Genomic DNA, 22,338 nt, shown 5'->3' with positions numbered 1-22,338 from the left:
GATTTGGAGACAGCATATGACAGGGTGGATAGACAAGGATTGTGGAAAGTATTAAGAATATATGAAGTAGATGGGAAGTTGTTGAATGCTGTGAAGAGTATGTATGATGGTGCTAAGGCTGCAGTGCGTGTGGATGGTGAACTGAGTGAATTTTTCTCTTTGAAGGTTGGGTTGAAACAGGGATGTGTCATGTCTCCATGGTTGTTCAATCTGTACATGGATGGGGTAATAAAAGAGGTACAAGACAGGGTAGTGGATGTTAGAGTGGCCCTAGTGAGAGGGGGTAGTGTTTGGAAACTCCCTGTACTGTTGTTTGCAGATGATACTGTGTTGTTAAGTGAAGACGGAGAGCTGCAAGGCTTGGTGGATGAGTTTGGGAGAGTGTGTAAGAAACGGAATCTAAAGGTGAATGTAGGGAAGAGTAAAATGATGGTCTTTGAGAGAGGTGAAGTCAGTGAATGTACAGCGAGGTTGGATGGTGAGGAATTGGAAAATGTGAGTTCGTTTAAGTACTTGGGTAGTGTGATGAATAAGGATGGAGGTTTGGAGGGTGAAGTGCTTGAAAGGGTACAGCAGGGAAGAAAGGTTGCTGGTTCCTTGAAAGCAGTGATAAGAAGCAGTGAAGTGAGCATGGAGGTGAAAAAGTTACTGCATGACAGTATTGTGATACCAACACTAACGTATGGAAGTGAAGCTTGGACGTTGCTGGAGGGACACAAGTCAAGAGTGAGAGCAGTGGAGAGGAGTTATTTAAGAGGAGCCTGTGGAGTCACATGGAGAGACAGGCTGACAAATGAGAATATAAAGTAGCGTTGTGGTGTTGATGTGGATGTGATAGGAAGTGTTAGGAGGAATACACTGAGGTGGTTTGGCCATGTGGAGAGGATGGAGGGTGAAAGACTGACGAAGAGAGTGTATGTGAGTGAAATGGAGGGGGGAAGAGGGAGGGGGAGGCCGAGGATGAGATGGAGGGATGAGGTGGAGAAGTATATGAGAGGGGGGGGGGCTAGTTGGGAGCGGGGCAGTGAAATGGCGGGGGACAGGGCGACGTGAAGGCGATTTGTTTGCGGCCACCCCGAACGGGATTGAGGCGCCTGGCAATAGATAGATAGATGGTTGCAAGTTACGAGAGATAATTAGGAATGATCTCAGAAATGCTTGATTTTAGATTGCTTTACAATGGAAGAAAAGGCAACATACCCTCCGAGGGATGAAGGGAGAGGAATATTGGGGTTAATTACTACCTTTCGTGACTACTAACTTCCCCCAAAGGAGTCTTATTATTCTCTTTTCAGTCATTGCTTCTTTTCTATTACTCTACGTCTGCTGATGGGTGTGGAAATACTGGTGGTCGCCCTTTATTTGATATCAGGTGTGCTGAAAGAGGTACTTTATCAGACAAAGTAGATTTCTAGTGTGGTTCCCCAGCTTCCTGTGTCCTTAACTGGACACATTATTCTTATCAACGACGAACTTCAAGGTACGGGAATGTGGTCCTGGCTCACCACAACAGGTCCCGGGACAGTACAAGGAATATGGTTTTCGTCGGCGACTGCTCGGGCTAAGGGTGAGAGGAAAGCTTGGCTCCTCATTTGTATTGATTGCATTGCGACAGCTGTGCCAGTTGTGCTACTTCTCAGAGGGAAATCTATCCTGTTTAGCTGCCTGCCGAAGAGGGCACAGAAAGGTGAGGCTGGAGTGTGGAGAGAGTCAACTGAATGTTTCTGACAGGCAAGGTAACCGAAAAAACTTGTGTGGCAAATGCAGAAGGATGTGGGACTGGAAGAAGGACAGAACAGGCATGTTGATAATGGGCTGAAAAAGCAGGGACGGCAAGAATGGGATGGTATGGGCCAGGTAAGGTAAATATGGGAGGTACATACTGAGCACGTGGGTGGGGCAGGGAGATGCAGTAGTGGGGGAAAGCCGGTGTGGTAGGTCCTGGGAAGGGAAGTGGAAAAGGGGAAGTTGAGGCAGGATAAGGCCAGACCATACAAACCTGCTGGTGGCAAGATCCTATGAAGTGTAGGTGAGCCAGAATCTGTATGACAGTCATGAATGAAAATGAAAGCCTGGTGAGCCAGAGACTGTATGACAGTCATGAATGAAAATAAAAGTCTGATATACTCTTATATTTGTTTCGTTTTACTTCCAGTGCAACCTGATGGCAGTTCTGCAAAACACAGCTGAATAAATCAGAAGGCGTGTGATTGGAGTGTGGCCAGCCCACATGAACTTGTGAAATGGGCGCAGTGTGGATTCTTGTGGTTGGGCACCCTTGAGAGCGTGCATAGCATATTTGTTAACAAGGAGGTTATGTGGCGGGTGTGGGTGCTTCCGTAAAGAACCACACAATTACGTAGGTAAGTGTGTGATGCCTCTGCCCACGCGGAGTCCTCGTTTTCACTCAAGTGCGGCCGTTAGGGAGTACGTGGGAAACATAAGGCAACATGGAGTTCTCACGCCTGCTGTGGATGTGTGGCTCGGTGATATGGAAATGATGGTCTGCTGGGTGGTGAGGGATATTATGGAGCACAATATTATCTTACTTCTTCAGTTCTAAAACCTCTTGTAAGTTGTGAAATATTGCCTGATAGTAGCAAGAACAGTGTAGATGTACAGTTCCTTCCTGTGCATCTCAGAGAAAATATGGAGCCCACACACCCAATCCTGCGATATGCATGCCAATTAGAAAGAGTATAAAAAAAATAATACTGCGTCATAAAAGAAGCTTGCACCTCGATGTAAAAGCTACATAATCACAAAGATGGTGTATGTGAAGGGGTGATATCCCATACACTCAGTGAGTCGTAGTAGTAGTGGTATGTATTATTATTATTATTATTATTATTATTATTATTAGTACTAGTAGTAGTAGTAGTAGTAGTGGTAGTGGTAGTGGTAGTGGTAGTAGTAGTAGCAGTAGCAGTAGCATTAGTATCTTCGTCGTCATCGTCGTGGTGGTAGTAGTAGTAGTAGCAGTAGTAGTAATAGTATAGCAATTATTGTGACAACAGTAGTAGGAGCAATAGTAGTAGTAGTAGGAGCAGTAGTACTAGGAGCAGTAGTAGTAGGAGCAGTAGTAGTAGTGGTAGTAGCAGCTGCAGTAGTAGTAGTTGCAATAGTAGTAGTAGTAGTATTGGTGGTGGTGATGGTGGTAGGACTGTAGTAGTAGTAATGGTAGTAGTAGTAGTAGTAGTAGTAGTAGTAGAAGTAGTAGTTGTAGTAGAAGTAGTAGTAGTAGCAGTAGTAGAAGTAGTAGTTGTAGTAGAAGTAGTAGTAGTAGCAGTAGTAGTAGTAGTAGTAGTAGTAGAAGTAGTGGATGTAGTAGAAGTAGTAGTAGTAGTAGTAATTTTAGTAGTAGTAGTAGTAGTAGGAGTGGTAGTAGTAGTAGTAGTAGTAGTAGTAATAGTAGCAGTAGTAATAGTAGCAGTAGTAGTAGTAGTTGCAGTTTGCGGATAGGACTCCATTCTACTACATATGCAAAGATATCAAAGCGATGCCCAGTTTTGCACCTTTTATAAGTTTGGGAGGGGTGTAGGGGTCTGTCACGAATCAATTCGCGACATTTCCCTTTTGTGAGAAGCCACGAACTATTAGTGGAAAACTCACTGTGTATCGCTCAGCTAACCGTTTCTCCCTCCATTTCGGGGTATACTTTCCAAAACATTCGTCACTTTCAAAAGTGACCGATTTAATGCACGTCACTAAGTGCGCTACTGAGCGATACAATTGTTTCTTTATCGTTCGCCTATGCTTCCCTCAACCGTTAGCCACGCCTTGCGTCCTGCCCATACAATGTATTTGAATTCAGTCTTGTGTTTGCTGTGACGGAGAAAGGTTCTGTGCTCAGAAGTGGAGAGGTCAGCTAGCACCCCAAGCTCCACTAGTTCAGTAATCCCAGTACTCCCACCTTAGTGGTGATACATAGCATTCATCGACTGGTATTTCTTTTGTGTATTTTGTAGTTTTAAGAGCTTAGTTAAGGTGTTTTTCCCTAGGCGTAAGTATTTAGCTATTGCGTGAGTGAGTGCGTCTCATTGATTTGATTTGAAATGTAACGTTAAATTTATTTTTGTAATTAATAAATTTAACAGTTCTTTTCCTTGAGCTTAATGTAAAGTAAACTCTTGTTTCATTTCTCCATAATTAAGCTTATTTTCCATACAGCTCCTAGCTTGCATAAACGTTTGCTTTCATAACTGGTACTTAGACCAGTCTTGTTGTATTAACTTAAAATCCGTTGTGCCAGGAGTTAATGCATCAGCAATAACCTGATGTTATTATTATTAGTATTAGTTATTTATTGTCAGGGGTGATGTAACTTTCTCCAGAGGCTAACAGTACAGTAATTCAGCAATTGTGAGTAATTAGTCTCTGCTGTGTACTGTTGAGAAAGTTTATAAATTCTCGTTCTTAGAGAATCTTAGCAAGTCAGCGTAAAGTAATCGTTGCTTGATGTAGCAAGACAATCATTGTCTCTGCTCTTCAATATTATTGAATATTAGTATCAATTTAAATAATATTTAACCATTTATATCCCAAAATTACCGTGATATTATAAAAACCCCGTGACAGGGTCTGACCTCCCTAAATATAATGGTGGAAAATTTTATATAGTGGGAGACATTATCAAGGAACAAACGACCTGTCCCGGGAAGTTTCGTTGAAATCCATGAGCTCATTATCGCCTATTTTTGCTCGCTTTTATTTTTGAGAGGGTGGTTGACCCAAGAGAATCTCTGGGGAGGATCACTCTCCCCAAATATCGCGTTGCGGATGAGAGTCATTGAATAACATATAGCAAGATATCAACGTCATATATACCCTCCTTTCACTGTTTCTGAGAATTTTTTATTTAGTGAGGGAGGTTGACCCCCCTAAAAATCGTGGTTGGGAAATTGTATATAATGGAAGGCCTTTGATGCAACCACATGATTCACCTGGGAAGATTAATTCACATCCCTCAAATAGCCTAGGAGGAGTTAAGGTGCGCGCGCATACAAACACACACACACACACACACACACACACACACACACACACACACACACACACACACACACACACACACACACACACACACACACACACACGCACACACACACGCACAAACTTAATCTCGCGCAACGGTATAGGTCAAGTTGCCGAAAATAACACCATCTTGTTTCGCATGGCTGAGGAAATATACGGTATAGGACGTTATCATGGTGAAAGAATTAAGGTAAATATGAGTCACAGTCTAGGATTAAAACCAGTCGTGACTCTAGGATTAAAAACAGTTTTAACGATAGAAATCCCCAAATCTAAACATGGCTTGGAGATTTAGTTGATGGAAATAGTTTCCAAAGTGAATTGTATACACTTTCCAAAATTTTCAGCTAACATTGAGTCTCAGTAAATAGTCGGAAATATATCTGAAACAAAATTAAGATGATGGTTGCGACAAATACCATATGTAGAATTTGTGTGGACTTCATTTTACAGTGGAGACTGCTATGTGTGATGCATCTTTTTTATGATTTCAACCACATTACGAATGGTTTTAAGTGAAGAAGAAGTTCAAGAAGAAGAAGAAGTTGAAGAACAGGAGGAAGTTGAAGAAAAGGAAGAAGAATAGGAAGAAGAGGAAGAGGAATAGGAAGAATAATAGGAAGAAGAAGGAGTTGAAGAATAGGAAGAAGAAGAATAGGAAGAAGAGGAAGAGGAATAGAAACAAGAATAGGAAGAAGAAGAAGTTGAAGAAGAAAAAAAAGAAGGAAAATAGAAGGAGGAGGAGGAGGAGATGGAGAAGAAGAGAGCGCTTGAATGTATAAAATCTCAAACTCACTACAGTATCGAAATTCCTTTATTTTACACTATAAAACAGTAATCCTTATACATGGTAGTTGACAGATTAGCATTATACATATGATATACTGGACCTTTATAAGTTCATGTATGGTGGAGCAGTTAGTTTTTGTTGTGATATGTACAGTGCCGAGTGTGGTACAGTATATACAGTGGTGTTGGTGGTGTAGTGGTGTAACGTGGTGGGGGTGTAATGGTGGTGGTATATTGGTGTGATGGTGTTAAAATAATGGTACAGTGGTGGTGATGGTGGTGGTGGTATAGTGGTATGGTGGTGGGGTTTGGTGGTGTATTGGTGGTGGCATAGTGATGGTGGTATAGTGGCGTTTATATATTGGTGTAGTAGTTGTGGCATAGTGGTGTGTTGGTGGCATAGTGATGTAATGGTGTCAGTATAGTGGTACTAGTATATTGGTGTATGATGGTGGTATAGTTGTGTGGTGATGTTTGTATAGTGGTGTGATGGTGATGGTCTAGTGATGTAGTGTTGGTGTGATGGTGTTAGCGTAGTGGTGTAATGATGGTGGTGTAGTGGTGTTGATATCATGGTGATGTGATAGTGGTATAATGGTGCTGGTATAGTGGTGTTAGTATAATGGTTTAGGGGCGATGGCCTAATGGTGGATGGTGGTATAGTAGTGGTTGTATATGGGCTAGTGATGGTAGTATAATGATGTAGTCGTTGTGGAAGAGTAGTATAGTGTGGTGGTGTAGTGGTATTAAGGTGGTAGTACAGTGGTATAAGGGTGGCGGTGGTACAGAGGTATGAAGGTGGTAGTATAGTGGTGGTGGTATAATGGTATAGAAGTGGTAGTATAGTGGTGGTGGTATAATGGTATAGAAGTGGTAGTATAGTGGTGGTGGTATAATGGTATAGAAGTGGTAGTATAGTGATGGTGGTACAGTGGTATTAAGGTGGTAGTACAGTGGTGGTGGTACAGTGGCGTAGGGCGGTGGTGGTATAGTGGTGGTGGTGAAGTGGTAGAAGGGTGGTGGCATGCTGGTAGTGGTGTAGTGGTGTATGGGCGGTGTACAGTGGTGGTGGTGTAGTGGTATAAGGGTGATGGCATGGTGGTGGTGGTGGTGGTGGTACAGAGGTGTTGTAGTGAAGTATATTGGTGTGGTGGTGAAAGTATCAGTAATGTAGAACAGTATGGCATATACGAATAGGTGAAGCAGCAAATATATTTAGTGGTGAATTGTGATTTATATGTCAGTGACTACTGTTCATTATAACATAAAAATGAATGTCTTTAGTGAAACTATATTTGTGAATAATGTGAACAGTGTAGAGCTGTACCGCTGATGTTCACGGTGGGTGTATACTCGTAGTTTTCAGATATACTCGTACAGTGTAAAGGTGTATTGTATAAGGATGTAATATCGTACCGTGGGTAATGCAGTGTTGACAGAATACAGTGGATAGGTCACTACGCTCCTTCCAGTGATGATGAGTGTATTGAAGACAGTGTGGAGCAGTATGGATTGTACAATGTAGAGTGAGAACACACAGTGTGTTGGCATGCTGCTGTGATGATGCATTATAAAAAGTTTCCAGGCAAACTCGTGGTGATTAATGAAAATTAGTATACAGTGAGCAGTGTATGGTGATAAAGTTGCGCAGTAGTGACAGTGCACTAATGGTGGAATGTGGTGACGTAGTGATAGTGCAGTGGTGACAGAGTGCAGGGAATAATAATATTTTACTGAATCCGTAGTCAACTACTCATCGTGTGGGGGTGACAAGTTGTAGTAAAGAACAGTGTAGCAGCGATTAGGAATACCCTCTTGGTGATAGCACTGTAATGCTGTGTACGCGTCCATGTGATAAAGGTAACACTGGGAAGGAGTGAGATTGTGGCAGTGTGAAGGCGTGTGGTTTTTACAGTGCGAAGTGTGGTTGTGACAGTATGGAAGAGTGTGACTGTGACAAGACAGTGTGAGTGAGTGTGAGTGTGCCAATGTGAAGGAGTGTGATTGTGACAAGGCGGTGTGTGGTGTAACACCCTAAAGGAATCTGACTGTAAAAGCGTGAAGATTCGGGTTGTGACAGTGTGGACTGTGGATGTGACAATGTGAAGGAGTGTGGCTGTAACAGTGTGAAGTGTGGTTGTAGCAGTGTGAAGTGAGGTTGTCACAGTGTGAGGGAGTTTAGTTGTTACAGTGAGAAGGAGTGTGGTTGTTACAGTGTGAGGGAGTTTGGTTGTTACGGTGTGAAGGAGTGTGGTTGTTACAGTGTGAGGGGGTTTGGTTGTTACGGTGTGAAGGAGTATGGTTATTACAAGGTCGCGGAGTTTGGTTATTACAGTGCGAAGGAGTGTGGTTGTAACAGTGTGAAGGAACATGGCTGTAGCAGTTTGGAGTGTGGTTATTACACTGTGGGAGAGTTAAGGTGTTAAAATGTGAGGGAGTGTGGTTGTAACAGTGTGAGGGAATGTGGTGGGGAAGTGTGGTTGTAGCAGTGTGAGGAAGTTTGGTTTTTACAGTGTGAGAGAGTGTGGCTGATGATCGAGATGGTGTCAGTTTCTATACTGTGCGGTGTTGGTGACAAAGAATTCAAGAAGCTGTGTAATGGCAGCACGTATAATAAAACTGTGACTGCTCAGTGGTATTACTGACGTGTTAGAAAGTGTAGTAATGTGTGCTTTGTAGTGGTAACAATGTGTAACCTAGTGATGACCGTATTCTGTGTAGTGGTGATTATGTAATGTAGTGCTGAGTGGAGTGGGGTAACGACTAGTGTCCTACGACAGTGACTGCAGTGTAGTGTAATGGTGACTGTGTAGTGTAGTGTAGTAATGACTATATACATTGTACATATGCCAGTCTACAGTGGAACAGTGATGGTGCTGGGTGAAGTGTTGGTCGTCGGCCGTGATGTACTGGCTATCCAGTTCGGTGATTAATGTGTACAGTGTAAGTATACCAGTGCTCAGTGTAACCGTCTGCAGTGAAATAGTGATTAATGACCAGGGCCAGGATTCACAAATAAACGTATGATCATTGCCTTGGTGTAGATGTGGTTTGTCTTCGCAGGAGGGACAAGGAGAGCAATGAATCTTCCTGTGTCTCTTCTTCCTGCAAAAAACCCTGTCTTGGTTATATGAGTTATCGTGAGTCATTTTGTTTTACAGGAAGAACAAAGAAGAGACAATGCTGAATCTTTCCATGTACCTTCTTCTTCCTGTAAAAATATATCTGAGTTGCGAGGAAGGGCTGATCGTAGGTGTGTCTGTGAATCCGAATCCAGAAATGAGACAGCTGAGAGTATAGGTGAGGATGTGACAACCGAGGCAGCGGGGGTGGCGGGGGCAGGAGGGGTATGGTGGGGTCATGGGCTGCAGTGACCGGGGAGGGCGGGTGTCGGGCCTCACACCAACACACAACACTCAACACTTCACACCCAAGCACCTCAAGTGACCACAACTGAATTACAGGATGCTTTCATACGTGTTAGTAACGTTACGATAGCTAACTGAAAATGTAACGGGACAAGGCAGCGTTTATATCGAATACAAGGGTAGCTGACTCGGAAGATAAGTGGCATGAGTGATGATAAAGTTGTATTAGTATTATTACTCTTATTTTTTAGACGAATCATGAAAGTGTTCTACATTTACAGAATGACCTCTTAATTTTACCACCGCTGAAAGGACAATATATGGATATGCCAAGATATCTGTTCAATAGTGAACTTGTGAGGTACGATTAGTATTGCATCAAGTACAGAAATCAGGGAGAAAATACTTATTACCGTCAAATTTGAGCTCGGAAAGCCCGTATAGCTGATGATGAAATAGCAAGACAGGGGACGCGATCACTCAAGTATTAATCATGGGATACAAAGACGCGAAGCATGAGGCCAGAGAGACGCTCACCCCTGGTCAATGACCCGCCAGACTGCCCCGCCCCAGGCCAGCCCCGCACCACAGTTTACGTCATTAATAAGCTCTGACCGAGTGCACCAGAAAAGTGAGACCTTAACCTTACATGACGCGCCACTGGGGCTCAGCTGGGCGCGTCACTACCACTGGAAGACTCATCGTCCACCAGAGGCGTCACTCCAACACCCACCACACGCACCAGTACACTTTTACGTAGTCTAGGTCAATAATACACTTATGCTCGGGTCAAGGTCTTCCAGTCACAATTGATACATGAAAGTTTACTGCATAACCGTGAAATGAACCAGAATCTTGTTTCATCTGTTCAAATTCTTCAACTTACGAAGCAAATTTTTACCTAGTGTGTATGTACTAGGTCAATATTAGTAAAATCATTTAACACTCATCAGAACAGCTAAAAACAGATTCCAACTTTCTTTCACTTTAATGATGGACTTTCATATATCTTTTGGGTTCCCTAAGGCTGCGGTGTGCAAGAATACACAGTACCGCGACTGTACACACACTAGTCCTATATGACGACACTTTTCACCATAATAACCTCCGAGGTTTGCCCTCATTATGCAGCCATTTCTGGCCCTTTCTGCAGTCATCAGTACACCATAATATTCAGTTCGGACGCCGGATCATGTGTGTGACTGAAATGAAAGGAAACCGGCATTCCATTTTCTTGCCTTTAACTGTTAGTAGAGGCAGTATAATTCACAGCTGACTTGACCAAATGCTGAGATATCAGTGTTGAAAGCTATACCTACACACCTATAATACTGGGCTAAAACCTTTATCCCTCAATCAACATATCACTGATATGATGCATTACTTTGAACTGTGAGCAGTTTAGTACTTCTTCCTTGATGTGATAACAAGACAAGTAGAACAAACTGCCTGTGAGTCTATATTATTTACTAGACATACTCTGTATATAGCAACGAACATTGATAACAGATAAATATTTGTTATAATTAGGCCGTATTTTCAAAACACTTAGCACATATAGACACCTTACAGTATGTATACTGGAACTATGCCATCATTATGATATACAACATCCGGGTTATAAATCGACTACAACACACTAAATACTTTACCCTTTATCTTAGTTGATACAAAAATATATGAGGTTTAGGAATTAAAATAAAAACTCCATTGAGGAGCTATCTTAATAACTTCTGCGGGTAAGAGAAATGAAATATTCACATCTTTAAAATGAATACCATCTTTCTTCACAAACAAAAGCAGAAGCCTATGGGAACTCTTTCTTATACAGTCAGTGCCTAGGCGGAGGGGCTGGTGATGTACGGCATAAGTTGCTGGTGATCTTTCGTCTTACAAAACTGATTTTCTACTGGTGAGGTACTGGTCACAGTGAAGGGCTTATGACTTATTATAACAGTGCACGAAATTTGTTTTTCGCTGCATTATATATTGTTAACTGCTGACGGCAGAAGTAAGAACAATAAATGCCATATATTTACACCATCAGTCACTGTAAAATCAGTGCACAAAAAGCAAGGCCATTTTCAAGAGCTGGTTATAGAATAAATATATATATATTTTTTCATACATGCATTTGATATACTATCGACAACTTGCAATTCCATTTACATGTGTATTCGACCTTATTACAATCTCGTATTACTACACAAAATATAATACTCTTGGGAAATGCTTTTATTAGCGAAGATGTCATTTCCTCTAATCTGCATGCCATTACCTTCCTTGAATCTTCTCATTATCACAGGCATCCAATGACTTCGACTCAACTTTGGTTCACATTGTCTCGTTTCAGACAAGTGTGTCCTTTGGCGGCAGTTTCCTTTCCTTAACTTTCCTGCGCATTCCTTACTGCAGGACCATCCCATCATCAGCAAGAGAATACTTTTTCCACATGAGATCATATGCTAGTAAAAGCAGCGATGCTTGTAACCATTAAGATTAAGCATTACATAAACTGGGTTAGTGCCATCAGATTATACGTTTGACAATGTATGCCTCTGATGCGGCAGTGTAATCGACATACATGTTGAAGTTTATATAGGAAGTTGGAGTGAGCAAATCAAAATAAAGTATTACAAGCACAATTCAGCAGCAAGTATTTCTGGCTGCAAAGCATTATCTGTTCGTGCTGAAAATTACAATAACTCGTGTATTTCTTTTCCTTTAGCGAAAGTGATCCATTTTTCTGTTCTAAAGTTTTCCCAGATACTTTCTACCTTTAACTGGGTCAAAGCCGTTATATCTACGTTGTTTTTTACTACTTCTCTATCGTATCTTCCCAGGCCGATATCTCTGATTTTTTCTGCCGCAAAGAATCCTTCTGAAGGCCCCTCTGAACTCTGGGCTGAAGATGGTATAGATGATGGGGTTTAGTGTAGAATTAAAGTACCCGAGCCATAGAAAGATGGAGAACATGACATCCGAGAAGTAACAGCTGGGGCAGACAGGCATAAGCAGCGCCGTGACGAAGAATGGCAGCCAGCATATCACGAAGGCTCCTGTGATGATGGCTAAGGTTTTGGCTGCTTTCTTTTCCCTCTTGGCCTCCAAACTTTCCTTTTTGGACTTTTTCTGCTGCTGCTGGTGTTCCTTGGGCAGCATCTCTAGTCTGGAGACCTCGGAGACGTGAGAGGAAACAGAGATAGCGCCGTTGTTGGATGACTTCTCCGGGGAACCGCTACTGAGGGTGGTGAATGCCGTGGTTTGGTGTTCCGTCACGCCGTTGGGCCTGCTGGTCTCTCCTGCTGCCCCTCCTCGCAGACCCTGAAGGAAAGAAGAAGGATATAAATGTTGTCCTGAGAGAAATCGGGAAGTGATGAAAGGATGACAAATGAGGGAAGCGAGGAACGAATGGAAGTAAAAGAACCAAGGATGATAAATGAGGGAAGCGAGGAACGAGTGGAAGTAAAAGAACCACGGATGATAAATGAGGGATATGGAGAACTATTAGAAGGATATAATGAAAGTATGACAAATGAGGGATCTGAAGGACTATTGGAAGCATATAATGAAAGGATGATAAATGAGGGATGTGAGGTACTGGCTGGGGCATATGATAAAAGGACGACAAAGAAGGAACTGGGAGAATCGCGGAAGTGACGGAAGAGAGTAAAGAAGACAGAAGGACGATAAAGAGGAAAATGGGTTAATGTCAAAGAGGAATAGACAAAAGAAGGAAAGAAACAAACAAGATGGAAATAACGTGCTACAGGGAGATAGGAGACGACAAAAGGGAAAGCACACATTATGAAAAGTGAGCTGCAAAGGGTACTGATGGAAAAAGTCATGAAGAGGGCGGTATGAATGGCAAATGTGTGGCTTACCGTCATCGGGAGAGAAAACTGGTAATAACTAAGCAATAAAGTACGAAAGCGACGGACTTTGAGTTGCAGGTGCGAAATGACTGACAGGATAATTTACAGGGACAACAGAAAGAGATGAAACAGGGACTTCATATGCAGTCGGACAATCCAGATTCTTTCATGTTCATTCAAACTTGATGAAGTCGTGTTATGTCATCTTAGGTTTAATTAGATCCATTCAAGCAACGTTAAGTTCACTCAGGTCATTTCACATACATTCAAGTCAGCCTACATCCATTCAAGTCATATCCGTTCGTGTTAGTCAGGTTTCTGTCCAAACGGATCAATTCAGGCCTATTTCAGTTTATGCCCTTGAAGATCCATCAGACTGATTCCGGTCAATACAGATCGGTTCAGGTGGTCATGTTTGTGAAGGAATGTGCAAAGTAAATAAACACATAAATAAATAAGCTTTATCGGTTCATCAGTTTCTAAGGTACATTCGTTCTGGTTTTCTGGACTGGGGGTGTGGGGCAGGAGATGAGTGGGCGTGACATGTTGGGGTGGTAGTGGATGGTGGTGAATGGCAGGGGAAAAATACCCTGTGAGAAAAGATAGACCAGTAAGGTGCAGATGAAAAAAAAAAAAAAAAAAAAAAAAAAAGTGAAGTGGGCATACAGGCATGCAGGACGGGTTGGAATGCTGGTGGGTGGTGAGATATGGCGGTAGTAATACAACCTGTGAAGGTGAGCGCTGAATGCGTGATGGTATGGGAATGGTGATGGTTTGATTTAACTTCCTCTTCTTCATTACGAACAACATCAAGAAAGTAGTTAACACGCCCAGGTCTTGCAAACGTGGTTTCTCGAGACATAAATAAAACGAGCAATGATGGACTTAGCTGCGAGAACGTTTATTGCTATAATTTTACAGTAACTTACTTCTGTAGTGATGCATGAATGAGTACTTTAGTAAATGGAATACACGATTGATTGATTAACTTCATGCATTTTTTTTTTCCGCAGGGCCACCACCGGCACTCCACCATGTAATACCAGTTTGGTTATGGAACACGTTTGCATTGGCTTCCTCCTGATTCACCATTTTTGTTGATGCCGAGTGTAATTGAGTTTGTTTTTGATGTTGGCCAACATTTCCAATTCCCGTAGTGGAGAAATTTACTGTATGTGTAATAGTTTTTCCATTGTTATTATATCAGGCTGATGATGGAAACACACAGAGCATACTCACATTTGAGTGGCTTTAATATTAAGTGGAGTTGTGTCGAAAATAATAGTATGCTGCAGAATAATGAGACTGGTTCAGACAATATTAAAATTGTTGAATCCATAGTTACTGGCTGTAATCAAGCCACAAATGGATTATACATCCACTTTCATTTGCTATTTGTTTGTCTTACAAATTAATAATGAAGGGAAACTTACCTCGGTATTTACAACAGATTTTGTGCTGGGAAAGCATGTCAAGTAACGTATAGTTTTCATCCGCTTCCTCACTTCTTTGAAGCAGTGTGACTTACTGTACAGTAGATAATTTTATGAAAGCGAGCCTCAAACGAATATGTGAATTTCTTTCAGTATATTACAGTCTTCAAGCCTTTTCAGTGTTCAGCTGCGATTTTCATGGTAGCTGCACCCACAACACTCCAAAGATATAAACAGTGTAATAGAACGAAGTCAGTGCGGTTCATGCGTGCATTAAAAGACTGAATTTTATATATTATTAATATATTTTAGTGCTAAAAATAATGATGTAGTTTTATTTGTACAGTATTCTGCTTGATAATAACTCATTCCTCAAAACAAAGACATAACTATTAATAATCAGATTCACTCATACGTCATCATACCTCACTGCACACTACCACACTGCCACTCACACCCATACGTCATCATACCTCACTGCACACTACCACACTGCCACTCACACCCATACGTCATTATACCTCACTGTACACTACCACACTGCCACTCACACCCATACGTCATCATACCTCACTGAACACTACCACATTGCCACTCACACCCATACGTCGCCCTCAGATATACAACAGTTAAGTACTGTACCTTAACTAGGATTAAAAAAAAAAGAAAGAAAGAAAGAAAGAAAACCGATGCGCAGATGAACACACACCGTACTGCTGCAATAACCATTACACAGCTAAAAAAAAAAAAAAAAAAAAAAATCACATCCACGCTACCACACACACACACCCTCAGTACAACATACACCAGCACTACTAATACACACACACACACACACACACACACACACACACACATCCGTAACAGCACACATATCCGCACTACCACAAACACCCATACAACCTTATACATCTACAGTGCCACACACGCACTCATACTACCACGCACACAACCACACTACCATACGTAGTAGCATAACCAGACACTGTCACACTTCCTAACACACCCATATTACCACACCCGCCCAAGCTACCACACAATAATACGTTCACACTACCGCACAGAGCAACGCAAACACAAACTATCACACTTCCACACAGAGACCCCCACCATCATAAACACCCACGCTACGACACAATCACACCACCACACAGCCATACAATAAGACTACCATACAGGCATATTAAACCCCACAGTCCCACACAGTCACAGTACTACTCACATTGCTAGAGTTGAACTACCACACACACCCATACCCCTGCACACAGTCACACTACCATTCACAATTACACACTCACAACACAACACAACCAATCCCTGTCGACACTGTTTTGATATTTTCAGTGACATAATAATAACAATAATAATGATAATAATAATAATGGTAATAATAATAATAATAATAATAATAATAACAATGATGATGATGATGATAATAGTAATGATGATGATAATAATAATAATAATAACAAAATTAATAATAATAATAACTAATAATAATAATAATAATAATAATAATAAAATAAAAACAATAAAAATAATAATAATAATAACAAAATTAATAATAATAATAACTAATAATAATAATAATAATAATAATAAAAAAAAAATAATAAAAATAATAATAATAAGATATTTCATAAAATAAATTTCGTCCATTTCATTCTTTTGAATTACGAAAATGAACGGTGATGTGAAGTCTCAGAGAAGACGGAGAATTTCTATAAGATTACTGTATCATGTAATGGACACTGGGAAAAGGAATATGAAAGAGGTGCAGCAGGTTGTGCCACTGCTGCAGGGAAGTGAGGAGCTACATGAAGGTGAAATGAAAAGAAAAATCTGAAAGGAAGTCGAGAGAAAGATTTGGGAGGTATGGCAGAAGTTAAAGGACGAAGTTGGAGGATATTTAGAAAGTTTTTGAGAGGAGGTTGTGTGTGTGGAGAGCCGCGTGGAGAGGCAAGGTGTGTTGAGTCAGAGGGAAGAGACAGGGGACGAAAGACACAATAATGCTAAATAAGGGAGTGAAAGGATCGGGGAACACAAAGAGAGAGAGAGCCTTTTTAGGATTGGTTCACACTTTTACTTAGATGATTTTTCGCAAGACAAATATATTGGCTTTGGGGATACTGTTTGTAGTGAAGATGCAGTCTCCATTAACTCCTTCACAACCGTCTTTTTCTCCCTATACTAAACAAAATTGTCTGAAGGAAGCAAGAATCTAATGAAAATCACATAATCAAACTGAGGGGATTAAAAAACATCCATTAAAAGATTGAATGCAAAAAAAAAAAAAGGAGTGTATCTGGCCAAGAGGAGAATATATATATATATATATATATATATATATATATATATATATATTCATTCATTAATATATATATATTTTTATGCGAGGAAGAAGGAACCAAAGGCCATGAGCCCGCAGTAACAGTTCCCTCCATGAGAAAAACAAAATACAATAATATATATATATATATATATATATATATATATATATATATATAGATAGATAGATAGATAGATATATACTGTATAGAGAGAGAGAGAGAGAGAGAGAGAGAGAGAGAGAGAGAGAGAGAGAGAGAGAGAGAGAGAGAGAGAGAACAAAGTGTAGAGGTGAATAAAGCTGGGGTGGGGGAAGGAAAGCTGACTGGATCTCATCAACATCATCATCATCATCATCATCATCATCATCATCTTCAGCCTAGCCTTTTTTTCCCATATATGAATGATGCTAAAGGTGAAAATACAATATGGCGCAGAACAAGGAAGTTGTCTGTAAAGAACGAAAGACCGTAACGACATTTTTGGGAATGAGACGAATGACAGAATGGGGAAAAAAATAGCGAAGAGTGAATTACTGTGAATAGCATCGGCAGTTTTGAAGAAGGTAAAACTGGGATAGGTTTCTTGGGTATGTATGTATGTATGTATGTATGTATGTACTGCAGCATACAGGGATAACAATGGCCTGATTATAGGTCCTTCTTAAAACAACGCAGATGATTGGAAGGAATTATTTTCCACAATATAGGAAGAGCAGTATGCGATGAAGTGCAGGAAATAGGGGTACTAGTTTCCCTCTTACGGCAGCAATATTATGTATTAGGAAATGATGGATGCTGCTCGATCTCTGGGAGCCTCTCTGTTCAGTCCCTTATCCTTCAGGTCACACTGTGCGACTTCGTCCCAGGTCTATTTTGGTCTGCCTCTCGCAACTCTATCCCCAGTGTTAACACTTCTCACTTCCTGCACCCAACTGTCATCCCCCATCCTTTCCACATGCCCAAACCATCTCAGTCTATCCCATCTCATCACAACACCAATACACTCCAAGCCTATTCTCCCACTCAAGTTTTCCATTGTAAGCCTAGCCCCCCCTCCCCACACCCCAAGCTAATACCTTTGCATATATATATATATATATATATATATATATATATATATATATATATATATATATATTTATATATATATATTTTAGATAATCAATGGAGGAAAACAAAGGAAAAAAACAAGTCCATGTGCCTAAGGCATCCTCCATTCATAAAATATTTATAACAACTGGATTTAAATTGAAGTGGATTAAATGTTTGTGGGAAACAACTTCCAGGAAATGAATTCCAGAGAGTAGTAGTTCTGGGGATAAGTGAATTTTGATAAGCAGAGGTGCTGCATTGCAGGGGAGAGAGTGTGACTTCATGGGCGCTCCCAGCTGCCCGAGTATTTCGGGAGAAAATGTGAAGGGGAGGCATAATTGAAGCCAGTTCGTCAGAGCACTTACGGTAAAATTATTGATAAAATAATGGTTAAGAAGCAACATCTCTACGTACTGATAATGGAGAAATGTCCTGCGTAATGGCAGGATTATTGATTAATCTAATGGTTTTATTTTGAATTATGTGCAACTGCCTCAATGCAACCGCTCCACATCCACTCCAAAGTGGTGAACAGTATTCGATCTGAGAACGCACATTACTTTTGTATATTGTGGCCATCTGCTCGTCAGTGAAGAACTTACGAACTCTGTACATAAGTCCCAATTTTTTGGAAGCATTTTTAGCAAGGGATTTAACATAAGCTGTCCAGCTTAGGTTGGGGTTTAGAGTAACACCTAGGATATCAATTGTTGTGGATATGGGAATATTGACATCATTTAAAATTATATGAGAGTCTGAACGATTCTTTCTGTTGGAGAAATTATTGTATTCAGTTTTCTGAGTATTAAATGAGACCAAATTTGTTTGTCCCCATTGATTAATTGTAGAAAGGTCCTGGTTCAGAGAAACTGCTGTGTTTATTTGGGAATTTATAATATCAAATTGTGTAAAGGAGGTACTAAATGTGAAAGAACTGTGAAGGGTCGAGTCATCAGCATAAGAGTGAATTGGGTTGTGAGTGACAGATAGGAGGTCATTTATATGAATGAGAAAGAGGGTTGGCGCCAGAACTGATCCCTGAGGTACGCCAGCATTTATGGAATGAAACTGAGAATAAATTCCATCTACCATGACCCGTATTTTTCTATTATGAAGGTAAGAAGAAATTAGAAGAATCAGTGATGCAAGGCCATAGTGTGACATCTTAGACAGTAAGGCCCGGTGCTACACTCTGTCAAATGCTTTTGATATATCAAGTGCTACTGTGTGTGTTTCACCGTGTTGGTCTATTGTTTTGTTAATCTGATGGGTAAGGAGGCAAAGAATGTCTACAGTTGAACGTTCTTGTCTAAATCCATACTGCCGATCACTGATTAATTTATTGATTTCTAGATGCTTGATTATATGTTTGTTAATTAGTGTCTCAAAAACTTTACCGAGAACGGAAGTTATTGCAATTGGTTTATAGTTTGATGGATCAGAAGTTGCCCCCTTTTTAGGAACAGGATGGATATTTGGTTCTTTCCAAGAGGCTGGAAAACTTGAGGTACGGATGCATATGCGGAATAATTTTGCCAATACAGGAGCCAACACTGAGGAGCAATTTTTAAGTATTACTGAAGGAATTTCATCTGGACCAAATATAGGTAAGGATACACTATTCCAACTGGGGGGGTTAGAAAGCTTTAACTAACTCTTTCTCTACTATAATACTTTTCTAAGTTGAATAAAATCGTTTGAGGTAGAAAAAGTGAAGCTGAAAATACGTTCCCGGGATGAAGGGGTTCATATGTTGGTTGACGAAGAATAGGACGGTTTTCGGAATGGAACATGTAACACTGATGGAGCTTGCAGAGGCTTATGAAAAGTAATGTTTAATTTACCCAAACGCAGTGGCGAGATCTTTAAAAAACGGTGGTGTAAGAGACCTTGTGGGCGATGCGAAATATCTGATTATGGAACTAAAACAGAGGTAGTAAGTGAATAATGTAGTCACATCTTCTGTAAGGTTGAAGTAGAGGTGTTTGATTTCCTTTGACTGTTGAATTTGCTTATGTTTAGTAATCAGGGAGGCGACGGAAGTAGTCAAAAAGCTGAAAGATGGAAACTGACTCTTTCATTGTCGGAACAATATTAGTATTTATACCAGCTAACCCCATACGATTACTTATTCCCGTGAAAGTGCGTCATAGGAAGAGGAAAGTGTTAACCACTTGTTGAGAACGCTGGGTTGCTCTGAATATGGGGAGAAAAAATTGCGAAAATTGATGGACTAACAAATATTGAAATGTTTGGAGAAACGACTGATCCCGAGAGTGAGTCTGGTGAGAAACAGAAGGTTGTGGTGTTCGTGGGAGGCATCAGTAACAATGATCTGTAACTCTGAACTGTTCTGTGACAAAGTGTGAGTGTACGAGGGTGCTCTGTTATACTCTACACAAAGTGTATTGAGCACTCCACCGTTTTACGTTGGATGTTCATGGCGATGATGATGATATATTTGGCAAGGATGGAAGGATATGAGAAGTGTATTTGGCACTCCATATTTTACGTGGGAATCTGTTTTGGACTGATGATGATGAGGATGATGATGATTATGATGATCTATTTAGTAAGCATAATGAACGACAGTGTTGGTAAAATGATCCACTGGGAGAGGAGAGTGACAGTTATTATCTAGATGTAATAATATAAGTACAATGTTAATATAGAAATTCCAGCATGTATAGCTAGACTCTTAATCCAGGAGGGGATGGCCACGATCAAGCTTTCTCACCTTTGCTTTGTTCCCGATCTGCTTTGCATCCTTCTTCTTTGCGCCGAACTTGCTCTTGTGGATGCTGGAACGCGCTGCCTGAAAGATCTTCCAGTAGAGGATGAGGATGGCCGTGAGAGGAACGTAGAAGGTGGCCATGGTGGCAAAGATCTGATAGGCGAGGTCCTGCGACACCAGACACTTCTTGTGTTCGTTAACCCTCACCAGGAACTCCGGGTCCTTCCATCCAAAGAGCGGCGCTATGGACACCACCACAGCCGTCAGCCACACCATCAGGATCATCATCCCGATCCGCTTGCCGTTCCGCGAGTGTATGTAGTCCACCTGCGTCACCGCCCAGTACCTGAGGAATATTTACGAGTTAGTTGGACATCGAGGGGTTAGTGGGACATTGAGAAGTAGAAAAAAATGGATATCTAGGGGATTAGCTGGACACTGAGGAGTACGGAAAAGTGTATATCGAAGGGATATTGAGGAGCAGGGAAAAATGGACATCGAGGGGTTAGTTGTTCATTTGGGGTATATGTAGATATTGAGAGGATAGTTATGTACTGAAAGGATAACTGGACATTTGTGGGCTAGTTGGATATACGGGACATATGTATTAGGTGGACGTTACTCCCCACCTCATCCGATGGCGCATTTTTAAGTTTTATTTTTTGCCGCTTCCTGAGCATTATGCTCAGCTGAGGAGAGTCTAGCAGCCACAGGGTTATTGAAGTCCTCCCATTTTTAAAATCGGTGCTGATCTGTATGAAATTGTTAGGCAATAGCAAGATAGACATTAAGGAATTAAAAAATAATGAAGGAGTTACAAAGCATCGAAAGGTCAGCTGAAAAAAAAAAAATTCATGAAGTTGGTGATGAAGGAGAGACAAGATAATATTAGTATGGATTCTACTGTACTAAGCTTCTCGGTCGTTTAGAGTGAATCTCGTACTAATGAATACCATAGTACGATGATAGTTTCGGAAAGAGGGAAAAGACTCTTTTGGTTTTGTTTTCATTTTTCCTTGTAACGAGTACATGTATGCGTCTCTGTCTCTTTCATCTACATCGGGAGCCCCCAGTTATGTAGGAGCGGAACGTCTTACTTTGTTACTGTTGCTGCCCCTAAAGTTGCTGTGAAAAAAAAAGAAAGGAGGTCCTATGAAGCATGAAAAGTATCTGAGTGAAAAGTAGGTAGAATGCTAAGCTGTGCTTATAATGGTAAAAAGAATAAACAAGCAGAAAGACAAGGGCATCGCCAGCCGTCTGTATTGTTAATCCAGACTGAAGTGGAATGCCTGAGCTAGTGGACCCGTGTTCTAGGTGGCGTAAGAGGCTTCGCGGCACCTCTCCCTTAGCAATGTATTTATCATATTACACTTAAACATTCTTTTGTATGCCACTTGTACTGTTTCATTATCAACATACTGTAACTTGCATTAACGATATACGACAAAAGATGGAGGTGTAATAGACAGAATAAATCGTTAAGGAAGAGGTGTTGCAAACAACAACACACACAGTCAGCTGTTCACGCACAACTGACACACTGGCCATAGCTTAGTACATTGTCTTTATGAGTCGTTTTGACGTTCATTCCTGCTGTTAAGATCACAGTGAATTATAGAAAAATTGCGTATTAGTTCCATCGTTACTTGTTAGGCTGATCTGACAGAGTCCATCAATTCATAG

At 40.9% G+C, this 22,338-nt stretch overlaps 1 protein-coding gene across 1 annotated transcript in view; it reads right to left on the bottom strand.

Moving 5' to 3' along the window:
* Positions 1–12,017: 12,017 nt before the first annotated feature.
* LOC145401315 (5-hydroxytryptamine receptor-like) overlaps positions 12,018–22,338 on the bottom strand; it is a 229,125-nt gene continuing 218,804 nt past the window's right edge. The window contains exons 4-5 of the mRNA XM_080273640.1: positions 20,659–21,001; positions 12,018–12,515 (exon numbers count right to left, since the gene is read on the bottom strand). Of these exons, the coding sequence (XP_080129766.1) occupies positions 12,018–12,515; positions 20,659–21,001 (841 nt within the window). The remainder of the gene's footprint in view (positions 12,516–20,658; positions 21,002–22,338) is intronic.

The sequence above is a fragment of the Coenobita brevimanus genome, chromosome 55 (assembly GCF_032717465.1).
Source record: "Coenobita brevimanus isolate Jiangsu-jjx chromosome 55, ASM3271746v2, whole genome shotgun sequence".
NCBI lineage: Eukaryota > Metazoa > Arthropoda > Malacostraca > Decapoda > Coenobitidae > Coenobita > Coenobita brevimanus.
This window is presented reverse-complemented; position numbering and strand designations above follow the sequence as displayed.